General features: G+C 34.3%; 2 protein-coding genes across 7 annotated transcripts; one reads left to right on the forward strand and one right to left on the reverse strand.

The window, feature by feature from the left end:
• Nucleotides 1–986: 986 nt before the first annotated feature.
• Nucleotides 987–3,953, reverse strand: LOC142542532 (putative choline kinase 2). 6 transcript variants are annotated; one of them, XR_012819536.1, is made up of 7 exons: nucleotides 3,463–3,953; nucleotides 2,629–2,750; nucleotides 2,303–2,498; nucleotides 1,877–1,994; nucleotides 1,741–1,792; nucleotides 1,524–1,624; nucleotides 987–1,369 (listed from the first exon to the last, which is right to left on the reverse strand). XR_012819536.1 is itself a non-coding variant. In XM_075649215.1 (7 exons), exons 1-6 carry the CDS (start codon nucleotides 3,817–3,819, stop codon nucleotides 1,529–1,531), a joined length of 933 nt encoding a protein of 310 aa, XP_075505330.1. In that variant the 5' UTR covers nucleotides 3,820–3,953; the 3' UTR covers nucleotides 987–1,369; nucleotides 1,524–1,528. The 6 variants fall into 6 exon arrangements, 4 of the variants coding, with proteins under 4 accessions (XP_075505330.1, XP_075505328.1, XP_075505327.1 ...); XM_075649215.1 differs by having other exon boundaries at nucleotides 1,524–1,620; nucleotides 1,741–1,788; XM_075649213.1 differs by having other exon boundaries at nucleotides 1,741–1,788.
• A 5,198-nt stretch (nucleotides 3,954–9,151) lies between these two features.
• Nucleotides 9,152–11,691, forward strand: LOC142541444 (putative WRKY transcription factor 14). Its single transcript, XM_075647981.1, has 3 exons — nucleotides 9,152–10,071; nucleotides 10,487–10,624; nucleotides 10,812–11,691. Exons 1-3 carry the CDS (start codon nucleotides 9,503–9,505, stop codon nucleotides 11,323–11,325), a joined length of 1,221 nt encoding a protein of 406 aa, XP_075504096.1. The 5' UTR covers nucleotides 9,152–9,502; the 3' UTR covers nucleotides 11,326–11,691.
• Nucleotides 11,692–14,772: the final 3,081 nt, after the last annotated feature.

Consider the following 14,772-nt stretch of genomic DNA (forward strand, 5'->3'; position numbering starts at 1 on the left):
ATGTATATATATCAAGAGAAATTGATCTATAGAGCAGAGCCTGTATTCGGATCTTCCTCCAGTACTTCTACGCCTTTAATGTTAAATCAAAAATCAAATACAAAGAATGAATTTCTGTTGTGTCACCAATTTCGTGTAGAAAGTATTGCTTGTATGTATGTACGTATCGGTTGTTGAATGGGAAACCATGTTTCTGTTTGTAACGCAATTAACTTTTTAGTTATATATATTTAATTAGTTGGGAAATAGGTTTCATGTCTGTGATTGGGAGACTGGGCCAAGTGCTAACTTTCGGACTTATTTAAGAAATAAAATTGAATGAATCGGACACCAAATTTGTTCAAACAATAGGTTAGTCAACAGGTCAACGGCCAGTATTCACTTTCGAGGAAAACGAAGTCGTAACTTTCCCAATGTTTCGACTCAACTTCCAGTGTCATTAATTTAGTTTCCATTTATTAATTCTTCTTGCCTGCCTTCTAAAGTGCATGTGTAGCACAAAAACATGGTGATAATATAAAATATTAGTAAATAAATAAATTATTTAAACAACTAAATCAATTACATAAAGGAAAAATTGTTTTTTTTTTAACGTTTGTTATATTTGTTTTTCCATTATATTATATAGTCAAATTTCAAAAAATGTTTTTCAATTTTTGTTAAGTTTGTTTTTCCATTATATTTGAAAATGACGGAAATGGGACCAAATTTAATTTCTTGCTATTTCAATATCAACTATTAACTGCTAAATGCTGATATTGCACAAAAATCACAATGGTCGATAATATCATCCCCCGACCCCCATTGCACATGCTTCAATTAAATACCCATAAAGTTGTAAGTAGTTCTTCGATTGTAGCAACACTTTCAAATTATAAGTAGTTCTTCGATTGTAGCAACACTTTCAAATTATAAGTAGTTCTTCGATTGTAGCAAAATTTTCAAATAAAACACACAAACTCGGAACATTATTTTAGCAAGAAAAATAATTCAAATAAGGATTTATAAAAAAATAAACTGAGGAAAGTGGTCAACAATTATCCAATGTTGTTACATTCGAGTCACACCAGGTACTGCAGATGGTTTTGACCATATGAACAGGGGGTATTTGAATTGCTCTAATAAAACTTGCTGTTTATTCACACCCCATAAGTGCTACAATGGGATTTTTTGAAAAAATATAAGAAACAATAGTAAATAAAAAAATATTAAAACAGAGAAATAAAAAAACGAAGCAGTATTACCATCAACATTTTGTATCTGTTTTAGAACTTCAACATTTCAGTGCTTCAGATTTCTTCCTCCAGTACTGTTGAAACCTCTGTCTTGCATACTCCATATAGTCAAAATCTATTTTGTTAACATGTTCCTGATACAAGTTTAAAAACATTATGAGAAACTTGAGGGATTTAATTTTAGACTGTTACAAAACCAGCATTTCAACGCAGACAGTGCATTGATAGACATTGATTCACTGGAACATTCAAATTTCGGAAGATCAAAGAGGTTTATATAGCAAATACCGATATTATGCCCCATAAGCCCCAGAGGAGATGGCTTGCAAGAGTATACTTCTCCACTTGCTCTTCCAATTGCTCAACCTCAAAGTTACTAGGTTGACTGCCTGCACAAAACTCTGATGGTTCAAAGGAAATTCATAGTACGTATTATACTTTGTTTATCAAAGATTCACGTCAAAAATAAAAATCATGCTGATAAACTTTTCAGTCAAAACAGTACCTGAGCAACTCAGATATATATGCAAGAACGTTTGACGCTCTTTTAAACCTGGCTACACAGTGAAGATATTAACTTTCAAGGGAGTATTTTTGCTATCCATTATAATATTGCTGGGGGAATAAAAGTGGAAAATTACCTGGATATTTACTATAGTCCATAATATGAGGAGTTTCTGTATGGTAGTCAGCGGCCATCTCACAGAAATGATTCGCAAGATCGAAGGCTATAGGGTTGTAACTTGCATATTCATAATCCTACAGTCCATGATCGACTCGGTAACGTAGATCAAAAGGCAATAGACATATGAAACAATATCAACGCATTACTATCAGACAAAAACTAAGTTGGCTTTTTTTATTTTGCCTTAATATTTTGCATTAGGAAGCTAGTAGTCCAAGGAAATTTGCAACACTAGAATTGAGAGTCTGCCTGAATCAAACAATTTCAGTTGATGTATTTGGAAGAGTGTACAAGAGATTTAATTTCTTAAATTCAAATTTAACAAAAATGATTTTGTGTGTTGTATTCATAGATAAAGTTAGCAGAGCATTGCGGTACTCACAATTATGGTTATTAATTTGGTTTCTTCATCCATCATTATGTTACCATATTGCAAGTCGTTGTGGCAGAATCCTACGAGCTGATGAGCTGTAGTTAAACTTTTCTCCAGTACAGATATTTCATTTTCCATGACACTTAACTGAAAGGCCTCAGCTTCTTGTGGCGAAGACAATCGTTTGGCATCTTTAAGCCAGTTACTGAACCATAAAAGGGATGAACTACAGCGTAAGAATCATTATATAAATAAATCTATATATATATATAAGTTATCTATAATCCAGAGACATCAATCTTTTGAATCAACTGCAAAAGAGGAGATAAGCATACAGCAATCTATCCCAGAGGACAATGCTCTTGGACCCAGGCATATCTAGACTGTGAAACTCCTTCATTTTAGCAGCTATGAGAGCAGATATCTCAGGATCACGCAGATCAGATGCTGTAAGTGTCTACAATGAGACAACCAAAGGAAAATAACATCAGATAATTCGGTATTTTTTCTAACAAAGCCCACCATGGCACAAACTGCTCTCAGTAAATAAAAAAGATAATAAGCTAATGTCAAATTAGCAAGTTGCATGAGCTACTAGCATGAATACCCATGAAAAAATCACCCACTAACTAGGCTCTGGTCTATGAACTGATAGCACAGACAAAATTCTTGAGTTGCCATAACTGAGCTCTCATCATGTACTTTTTTTCTTCAGTTCTTGAGAACCCACTATCCAGGACGAATACATTTCTTGAAGACACCTTCGCTCCCATGTGCCAACTACAAAATACTGCAAACATAACAAGCCAAACAACTAACTTGAAAAGACAAAGATATCATGATTCTAGACATATTGGTTGGAGCTCCTTGAAATAACTTCATGACTCATGAGTCGATGCCATTGTGATGGCTCCTACGAGCCCGAGCTTTTGGAAGAATCGACATAAGGTCAAATGTTTTAAATGTCAAAGATTCATTTTGGATAGCCTTTGATGGATAACCTAATTTGTAGGTGTATAGTTTCGAGTATGAGCATATGCATGGACGTGTTAAAGCACTGAACTTGCGGGGAACATAAACGTGTGTGAAATGCTACAATCACATGCATAACAGATGAGCATACATTGATAAGCACAGACAACCGTGGTATCAAACCTAATGAAGCTTACCCGAGCGCGAATGAACTCTTCGATGCGTCCAGTGGAGAAGCGTCCAAGCAAGAGAGGGCCCTGTCCTTTCCTGGAAATGAACTCAAACGTGCGGATCTCATTCTGGCGATCGAAAAATATGTCCACGCCTTCACCGTAAATTCTTACCAGCACTTTCCTGGATCTCGGATGCAATTCATGCGTTGAATTGGTGATCCATTTGATCTGGTACACCTCGTTAGTCATAGCACCCTTGAGCGGAATCACTTGAAGCGCGTTCACGTCGGTTATGTCGTCCCATTGCGCCGCCATCGATTTCAATATCGTCATCGCCTCATCCGGAATCCGATTCTCTTTGGTTTCGCAATTGGTTGACATATCCGAGGATCCAATAGATTAAGAATAGGGGATTGTGTTGTTTGGAATTCGAAAGGTTGAGAAATTCAGCGAGCGAGCTTGATTTCGGAATGAAATGGAGGACGATGATACTGCTGACGAAACGAATACACGAACACCTGTTGCAATGCCGTAGCCAGGTGGAGGTGTTTTACCGGGAAACTGGATGCACGTGCATTTCACGTGATCGACTCATTTTTTAAAATAATTTTTTTATTAATTATTAAACATTAAACATTAAAATTTATATTATTTATTAAACAATCATTCTATGAAATTTGTTATAATATATTATGCATATATTGAGATTTATACGCGTAATCACGTCAAGTGTGACTTAATTTCTTCCAAAATTTAAGTCGGAGTGCTCAAAATATAAAATATAAAATTATTTGTGAAACAAAGAAATAACAAAAAGTAAACCCTAATATATTGGTGGGACAAAAACTAAAACTTATATAAATTTTTTTTTAATTTAGTAAGTATTATCACTCATATTTAACAAAAAATAATATATGTATTGATAATGTCAAAAACTTGTGTGAGACGGTCTCACGGCTCGTATTTTGTGAGACATATCTCTTATTTTGATCATCCATGAAAAAATATTACTTTTTATGCTAAGAATATTAATTTTTATTGTGAATATCGGTAGGATTGACCCGTCTCAGAGATAAAGATTCATGAAACCGTCTCACGAGATACCTACTCATTGATTATTTTCTAATAATATTGTTATTTGGTAAGCCAAAGTTATGATCGATATTTTTAGTCAAGTTTATAGTCGATTTCCTCAAGCGATATTAATTATATTATTTTAAATATATTCAAATAATTTTTAAAACTGTACTATGTAATTCGTATAATACAATAATTCCTATGTCCAACTATAAAGTAATTAATGGAACAAATTCTTTGTAGCATGCACGAAGTTGACAAGACCATATAGTGTAGAGGCATAGCCTGAGTGTCTTTTGTTTAGATACATATGTACATTTGTTAGGCATTACGATGTGATAATATATGATGATTTTTTTAAAGCACACATAGCCACATACCCATACAACATCGAACATAAATTAGACCATGATCAGAGACAGAATGAAACAATTTTTTCCATCGCATTGGACGACGAGACGACGATAGATTTGATTATGGAAAAAAAATTTGTTTGTTTTTTTATTCGTTTGATTAAGAAGAACGATGGATCATCTATAAATTCAATCTGTTGCATGTCATGAATGACGCAAATAAAAAAGACTCCATGTTAGATTGAAAAAGTAGCTAGGTGACAACATGAAAATATGAAGGTCCGAAAAAGGTTGAAAAAAGTAGGCCACAAAGTTCAATAAAGACCATGGTTGGCGAAGGGAACCATCGCAATTTCCTCCAATCACACCAGACATAAATAAATTCACTCAAAACTAATAAAGCAATCAACTTTACTTACGGTGCAAGAGAAAGACAATAAAGTTGCATTCGAAATCCAACACTTTGGACTGAGTGACGGTCATTGTCTCGTATGATAAATCCAATGACCATTATTATTGTATTAAAAAAAATTCAATATTAAGATTCATAACATGTATATGTATGTGTATATTTGTGTGTGTGTGTGTGTGTGTGTGTTCATTACCAATTATCTGAACAAAGAATGAGGAGTGTGATTGTGCCCAAAAGAATTGGATTACAAGATTGATGTGAACGGTGGGAGTGCAATTAAATTACGGGTCACCTCTATATTTACAAATTTTGATACCCGAAATTTGTGATTTTGTAATTAAAGTGATTCCAGGCGCAACTTTTATACATGGAAAGCGAGTCAATTCTCCACTGATTTCTCAAGTCTCGCCCTATATATATTTCAAACCGTAGTCTCCATCCACACTCCTGTAATATATAGCCTCACACGAAATGCTTTAGAAATTTGGTCTTGCTTCTTTCTTTCACTGGTTGAGTCTCCGGGGTGCTCTTTAATTTCATCGATCAAAGGACTAATACATGTCGTACTGATTGATTATTAGTGTTATATGTGGTATGTATGCATTGGATTGGGATATGCCTGGCTCCCTGTATGCCACACGGCGACACCGATTCCGGCCGAAGGATCGGGTGAGGCGGGTGGCGTACCAGGAGCCAAGCATGCCGTACGTATCCACCGATTTGTATCGGAAAAGAAATTCTGTATAGATTTATTTGTGGGTTTCTTAGTCATGCTTAATTCCTCTTTAAAATCTACTAATATTTGTCAAAAAAATAAATTTTCTATTGTAAATTTTTTTCTTTCAACTCCTTCTTTTTCTTTTCGAGATTTCCCTTTTTCAAAAATATTAGTTATCCTATGTTTCAGTGATATTGGTTTCGATTTTATATTTACTTTTCCTTTTAAAAAGCGTCAACTTGCCTAATGGCTGCCCAATGGTAATTAATCTATTTGCAAAACCATTGATTGCTTGATGGTCGGGCCAGGAGGAAAATAAGTTTGGTGGGCTAGATACTTGATGGGTCACAACTTGGTAAGTTAGTTACAGTTAAGCCCATGAACCGTTTAATCCAAACGCAAGCCCACTCAGAAGACCTCAAAACGAAGAAAAACCCTAATCTCACCCAATTTTATTAATATTTACATTTGTTAAAGAAACAAATTATAACCTCGTCCGCCTAAATAGTCTCGTGTGAGGTAGTTTTACAGATTTATATATATAAAATGAGTTGATTTGATCTATATTTACCAAAAAAAAATACTTTTTCATGGGCTGGATCAGGTTGGAAATATGTATCATAAAATTGACCCGTAAACAATGTTATAAGAGTTTTTGTGCATCGACTTTCCTATTGTAATCAACAAGTTTTAGTATAATAATCATTTCTTCGGATCCTCAAATAACGCTATTTACATCGTTTTATGTTTTCATTATGATCGCATGTTGTGATAATTTTCATATTATGTACTTGATATGTATTGCAATATCGATATTCATACAATAAAAATTAATATCATATCGGATATAATGATTATATCAAGATGAAAATGTACGTCTAAACGAAATTATTATTTTTAATTGCAAGAAACCAGTTAGCCTCCCGTACGTACGAAGTATAGACCATAGAAGACGAAGAACGTCAAAATTAAATCTTAACTATCACCAGCTGTAGACAGTATCTTCACCGCCTGTTAAATCTTGTATTAAAATTTCAGATCTGGAAAAATATTGTCTGCATCTATTTGCGACATCTTGCCATGTTCTTGGCACCCATGATTTAAAAAAATTGCTAAAATATATAAGAATAAACCGCTTTTAATAATCATATTAGTTATTTCAATTAAATAGATTGGAGTAATAACAATGAAACGGATCGACTCGATCTATGTTTAGAATGAAAACTAATACTTTTGGCTAATTTTTTTTTATGGATCGGGTAGGATATCTATCTCATAAGATTTGTACATGAAAAAAATCTCATAGGAGCCTAAAAAATTATTCCTTCGCTCGTTTTTTTCTTTGAAATGTAGATCTTAGATCGGATATGGAAGGATAAAGTATATCTAAAAAATGGATCAAGGGCACGATCGGTTAAGGTGTTCCAAATCCTATACATCGGATAAAATATTTATTGAATCATAACTCGTATAGTGCCCAACATTTTGTGATGTTCCCTACGTGGTACCTATTAATGAAATATATATATATATATATATATATATATATATATATATATCATCACATCCAATGGGTGAATGACACATCATCGGTGCTCACAAAGGTGTGCACGGTAGGTGTGCAGGATATCAAAACTGTATAATATATATATATATATATATTCTGAAAATGTTCATTCACTAACAAATATTATATTACTTCACACGTTTTTATTAATTACATTTAGTTATTAATTGTTTATCGACCTTATCTTCTCGGGAGTGATTTCTGTTGAGTATAGTTGAATGCATGATAGTAAAATATATATTAAGAATGACTCCAACTTGACACATCCATTATCAGCGTAATTAACAAATCCCCCTAGACTCCCGCAATATTTAGGAAAACGAAAAAATTGGAACAAAAAATTCATTTCAATCTAATCTAAATCTAAATCTAAACTTAAACTAGTTAAAGGGTTTCTGTTAAAGATTGGAACTTGGACCTAACTCATCCCTAAAAGTTAGCTCAAGAGGAGAGGATTGTCCAAGTCCATATATATTAGTTTCAGGGATTTAATCCAACCGATGTGGGATAACTAACAGTTTCACCGATTGAATCAACGGGAAAACTTCATGGAAAATAGTAAAGACGATTTTGGGATCCTTGATTTCTTGGTTCATCGTGCCATGATCAAAAACAGATCCAGAAATTTCGACAGATGAAGAGACGGTAACGACTAACGACTCGATAAATTTCACGCATGCATGGGTGGCATAATTTTTTTTAAAGCACTTTGGAGGGTTAGGCCTTGTATGCGACAGCCTTCACGAGATTTCTTAATCGTGGATCGGAATAAATTCTTTATATATGGAGATGAATATCTTGGGACGACTCTTCATTAATTACTCAATTTATTTACTTACTATTAAACTTATTATTACACCTTTACGTAACATAGTAAACTTTTTGTTTAGTACGAGATGCTTCTTTTAGGTCATCCTGCTGATTCACATGGAAGGACGACGCTTCTGATTCTCTTGTGTTCATTTTTAATTGGAACGCATTAATTCTGTGTCTGTGTTCGAGAATCTAACTTCTATTACTTTGTTTTCTTGCGAGCGTTGTGTTTCATGCATGAACGTGGGGTAAAATATAATTAAGTAGCGGGGTACATATATAGTTACGTTCGAATACAACAAGGTTAATGTCTACAAATATAAAAGTAAACATATATAAATATATATATACATATATTTGTCAGGGCAAAAACTTGTGTGAGACGGTCTCACGGGTCGTAATTGTGAAACGGATCTCTTATTTGGGTCATCCATGAAAAAGTATTACTTTTTATGCTAAGAGTATTACTTTTTATTGTGAATATGGTTAGGATTGACCCGTCTCACAAATTAAGATTCGTGAGACGATCTCACATGAAATCCATTCATTTGCCAGATAAGCAGCGGCCCCAGGATTCAACGTTTTGGAGCGTTTCTCCGAGAATTGCGGCTGTTTGCCCACCCTCTTTATTTCCCTATCACCGATTTCTCGAAATTGACCTTTTCCAGCACTTGTTTATATTGCAAACACAACATAAGAAATGGCCAGAAGTTAGATTTAATAGAAATAATAGTAAAAAACAATAACGAGTTAAGATAATGTCTTATTTTTATCAGCTACTGTCGCGCAGATTTGACCCTCTTAATTGTATATAAACAAGATGTTGATATACAATCATTAGAGGAGAGAAATCAACAAGCTAGTTCATGAAAACCCTATTAATTAGATTTAACAGTGGAGTGCTACTAATTAGTTTTTTGTGTGTTTCTTTTCTTCAAATATATATTCTTCTTTTTTTCTCTTCTTCTCCTTCTAAAGTCAGCGCCTTGATCTTATGTCCTGAGTTGTTTTTCCTCAACTTTGTGATCGATCGTAAAGGTTCTTAAAGAAAAAGATCATGCATCGTGAACTTACTCGGTCAAATTATTAATGAGATCTCTCGGCCAGTTTTTTCGAGAGCGGTGATGGAGAATTATCAGGGTGATTTAGCTGACATAGTCCGCGCCAGCGTCAGCGGAGGCAGCATAACTGGAAATTCGGCCGCCTCCACCTCTTTCACAGATATGCAGTTTCCCAGAAACCAAATCGGCTGTTATTCAGAAAACCACTGTGATGATGACTTTGGGGACCCGTTCAATCAGTTGGGAGATCCGCTCCGCGTGGATACACCGGTATCTGGATATGTTCTCAACCCGAATACGATGAAGCCCATCAGTTCAAGCAACGGAGGATTTGGAGCGTTCGGAGGATCATATCGTAACCCTAGCGTAAATCTTGCTCATCATATGATGGTGGATGATGAGATAAAGAAAAGACCTTCTGATTTGTTCTCGAGGATGCTGCAGATCTCTTCGAATCCTAAGCTGCCTGCTGTATCACCATGTGATCATCCTCCGGTTGGGGCTGCCGCTTCTTCCTCGTTATTATCAAATGATCAAGTATTGACTTTCCCAGATAGCTCCAAACTTGGTTGCTTGGTGGAGAGCCCAGGTTTGCAGATCTCGCCTCCGCAAAATACGGGGATTAAAAGGAGGTGCGTATTGTCTCTCTCTTTCAAACGATTGATATTATCTGATCAAAGTTTTAGTATAATTCCTATATTTTATGCAACTAATTATAAAACTCGCGCTATATCACATGTTCCTGGTTTATGGAGGATCTCAATAGAGAATTAGGTTTCCAAAATAAGATCTGGGGTTGTTTTTGCCTTTCATGATCTGTTGAGCCCATTTCTCCATTGCTTTCGGCTTTTTCATAGAAAAAGCTACAAAAAGCAGCTGGCATGAAGAACTGCTGATCGAGCAGCTCTTGGACACCACTGAAAATGATGGTTCTGATAATGAATTATCTAGATGCTCCATAAAATAAATTAATCCCGCGGTTTCAGTACTCGGTAATATTCCTTCTTAATATGTGGCCCAAGAATGTATTAATTTGATGCAATTCAGGAAAAGCCAGGCGAAGAAGGTTGTTTGTATACCGGCTCCGTCACCTGCAAACACCAGTCATAGTGGAGAAGTTCCTTCTGATCTTTGGGCTTGGCGAAAGTACGGACAGAAGCCAATTAAGGGCTCCCCTTTTCCACGGTAATTGTGTTATTTATTCCCAGTGTCTGGATTAATCATGGTTATCAATGTCGACTAATCATATACTTGCCGGCTTTCCTTTTCCTTCCTACTGAACAAGATATTTTAATGAAGATGGATATCATTCAATTCCGAGTTTTCTTCCTAACTTTCAAGTTTTGATTGCTGTCGATGTTCGAAAATCCAGGGGTTATTACAGATGCAGTAGTTCCAAGGGATGTTCAGCAAGAAAGCAAGTTGAGCGGAGCAGAACCGACCCCAGTATGCTGGTAATAACCTACACTTCGGAGCATAACCATCCATGGCCAACACAGAGAAATGCTCTCGCGGGCTCCACGAGATCGCACCCAATCAAAACTAATCCTGCTACAAGAAAATCACCGAATTCCCAAGCCCAAGATAGGTCCTCAAGCCCCAACGAAGAAGAGAGAAAAGAAACCACAGAAAGTGTTGGGAATCATGCCATTTTGAAAGAGGAAAAGGATCCAGATATCGACAACCGGTACTTAGAGATTCATGACCACTGTGAAGAATTTTTTGGGGATTTGGGAGAAATTGAGCCCGACCCATTAGATCTTTTGTTGTGTGAAAACAAGACTTTGGATCCTTTCAGCTTCTATGATTGGCCTGCGAACTACAATTATCCGGCCACCAGAGCGCAGCAGAACCACCAACCTGGCCCGGCCCCTGGAGGAGATTAATCACTTGTTAATCAGTTTCATCTTTGGACGCAAGATGCTAAAACTCACGCAGTACAAACACAGATTAATCCCACAATTAACTGCATAGAAGTATGCATGTTCTTAATTTTAGCTTATTTACTTTCAACCACAGTTGGCCCATGCAAAAACTGGTAAATACTCCATGATAATTACGTTTCATATTTTAAGAACTAATGATTATTATCGTGAGATAAATAAAACAAAGAACGAGTGGTGGTTGAAATTGAATGCATGAAGATTGAAGTGCATTTGTAATGGGAATAATGTGGATGGGACAGAAAGTTGAGAAAACAGAACGATAGAACAGTTAACAAGTACAGACATGACTGGAAAACTCAATGACGAGATTGATGTTCGATGGGACTCCTCCCATCTTTCAGAGTGGGATCGATATACATTTGTTTTCATGATATTATTAATTTGCCCGAGTGGTCTCATATCACCAAAACCAACCAAAATTGTAAATTTGTGCTTCTATTTCATAAAAACACCAAATAAAATATAATTTTAATATATATACTACTATTAAATTTAAAATATTTAAAATAACTAATGACATTATTCTCTATTTTAATAATTATATGACAAAAACTTGTGTGAGACGATCTCACATATCGTATTTTGTGAAACGAATATTTTATTTGGGTCATCCATAAAAAAATATTACTTTTTATGCTAAGAGTATTATTTTTTATTGTGAATATCAGTAGGATTAACCCGTTTTATATTTTTTATTTTTTATTCTGCACACGCGATGCGTGTGTGTACAGTCTTTTTTATCATTATCGATGAACTAAAATGAAATTTGACAAATTATGGAGGGACTAAATTGATTTTTGAATTGTTGAAATAAAACAAATAAAAATAAAAGTGTGTTGAAATAAAAAACAAAAAAAAAGATTGTAATATTAGTATCATATAAGGGTAAAGTTGGAAGAAAAAGTTGGTGTCTCCTATATAGTTGCTATAATGTCCTAATCTTTAATAAAATAGAATAGATTATATGTAGCTTAGTCTCTTAAGTATCATGTTGTAAGTCAATTCCTACTTTCATTTTTTTTTCTTCTCTTTCTTTTTTCTATTTATTTTTTTAATATGTATATAAAAATTACAATGTAGTCTCTCACTATTTCTTATAATTACATTTTGATTATCACTTAAATATAAACCAAATAAATTATAAAAAATATTGTACAAACAAACAACGCATGCGTAGATGCCCTAATTTTATATATTTATCGTATTTATTTATATAAACATCGATAAAATAACACGCATTCATATAATAAATATAATAAAACATAAAAAAATGATATATTCGTTGTTGTTAAAATTCGATATTTCTTTTCGGTCAAGTCGATGTGTATATATATAACCAACAATGATACATGAAACGCGGTTCCTTTATTGTGATAATTAATGCACTTGGATTCTTTCTACTTCATTTTTTATATTATTTATGCTTACTATTCTTATAAGAGTAATGGTTGATCTATACACTATTTCGGGTCAATAAAAAAGAAACTAATAAAAGCCTAATCACATAATTTATTTTTATTTTTATTTTATGTGGATTTGATTCCAGAGTTAAAAAGCAAAAACTCCACCCTCATTGAAGTTGCGCAAAACCACCCAATATAAAATTTATCAGCATTTTCATCCTTATTTTTTTTCTTTTTTTTTTTTTGGGAAAGAAGCTCATGTGCCCTACATCATCTTAATATGATGTTTTCATTCAGACCGATTTATAAATATATAAATTTTCAATTATAAAAGTATTTTATCTGAAAGATAAATCTGTTATCTTTTATTATATTTATTTCTTAAATCTGTTTACTTTTTTAAATGATTTTTTAAAAGATATTTGTTTATAATGTGATAACGGATGATTATAGAATTTTTTTAATTAAGTACTTGGTTTTGAGAACTTATATTTTTTATGCTAAATTTGTTTGGAGTAGGTCTCTTGTGAGACGGTCTCACGAATCTTTATCTGTGAGACGGGTCAACTCTATCGATATTCACAATAAACAATAATACTCTTAGCATAAAAAGTAATATTTTTTCATAGGATGACCCAAATAAGATATCAGTTTCACAAAATACGACATGCTGAGACCGGTCCTACACAACATTTGTGTAAGTTAGTTATCACAATTGTTTTGTTAAACTGCTTTAATTTATGTATACATATTGAAATTTGTCTATTTATAATAGAGTATGTTTCTGAGAGACAGTCTCACGAATCTTTATATGTGAGACGGGTCAATCCTACCGATATTCACAATAAAAAGTAATACTTTTAGCATAAAAAGTAGTATTTTTTTCATGGATGACTCAAATAAGAGACCCGTCTCACACAAGTTTTTGCCTTATAATAGCTAGTTTAAAGTTTTAGAAATCATGTTTAAAGAAAAAATCAAAATTTAAAATTTATCCAAATAATTAGGTTTGATTTGATTTGGTTTGAAGCAAACCCGCTAATAATATTTATTGTTTGATTCGAGCTTTTTATCAGAACCTGAACCAATCCAGTTTTACTCACTCTTAAATAAAACTACATCACAAAAATTATTAACCAGTAGCATTTAGTCATCTAATTACCCATATTGTTTTCAACTAATACATTATTTACGGGAAATCAAATTCTCTTTTGCAAATGAGTTGTGCGTATTTGAATTAAGATCTCGTAATTTGGTGATTTCTTGCAAGTCTTTTTATTGAACAGCCACAAGTGCAATGTTGTACATTAAAGACCATAAAATCTGAAATGCAAAGGTGGTGTTTGTATATGCAACTATGGATGGTAAGGTTGTGTGTTTGAGCTCAAAATTTAAAAACTTAGATATTAAAATGCCTTTATATATGTTACCCAAATCGATGATTCAGATATCTCGTATTGGGAAACTCAAACATCACATATTCCGATACAAATTGAAAGCGATTTCCTCTCTATATATCCGATTCATTCATCGATATTACTATCCCACCAATCATCTGAAATACTTGGAAATTTCGAAAGACATTCAAGAAATGAAGAACGTTTTTCTTCTCCGTGTTCCTGGCCCTCGCCCTGGTTTACTGCTTTGCTCATTCGAGCAATGCAGCAATCTCGTGCGGCACCGTGGACACGAAGGCTGCCTCATGCATCACGTATGCCACGGGGAAAGACGCAACCCCCTCGAAACAATGCTGCGCGGGGCTGCAGACGCTTGCTCAAAGCGTGAAGACGGTTGCCGACAAGAAAGACATATGCAGGTGTCTCAAGGCGGCTGTCAAGAACTTTGCTGGCGTGCAAGATAAGTTCTTGAGCAAAATTCCTTCGGCATGCAGCATCAAAGTTGGTTTCCCTGTCTCCGTGAACACTGATTGCGAAAAGTGAGTGTCATTGTGTCGTTTATTCTGATTTAATAATCTTCTTCAGGT

This window comes from Primulina tabacum, chromosome 4 (genome assembly GCF_025594145.1).
Source record: "Primulina tabacum isolate GXHZ01 chromosome 4, ASM2559414v2, whole genome shotgun sequence".
In the NCBI taxonomy this organism is placed as follows: domain Eukaryota; kingdom Viridiplantae; phylum Streptophyta; class Magnoliopsida; order Lamiales; family Gesneriaceae; genus Primulina; species Primulina tabacum.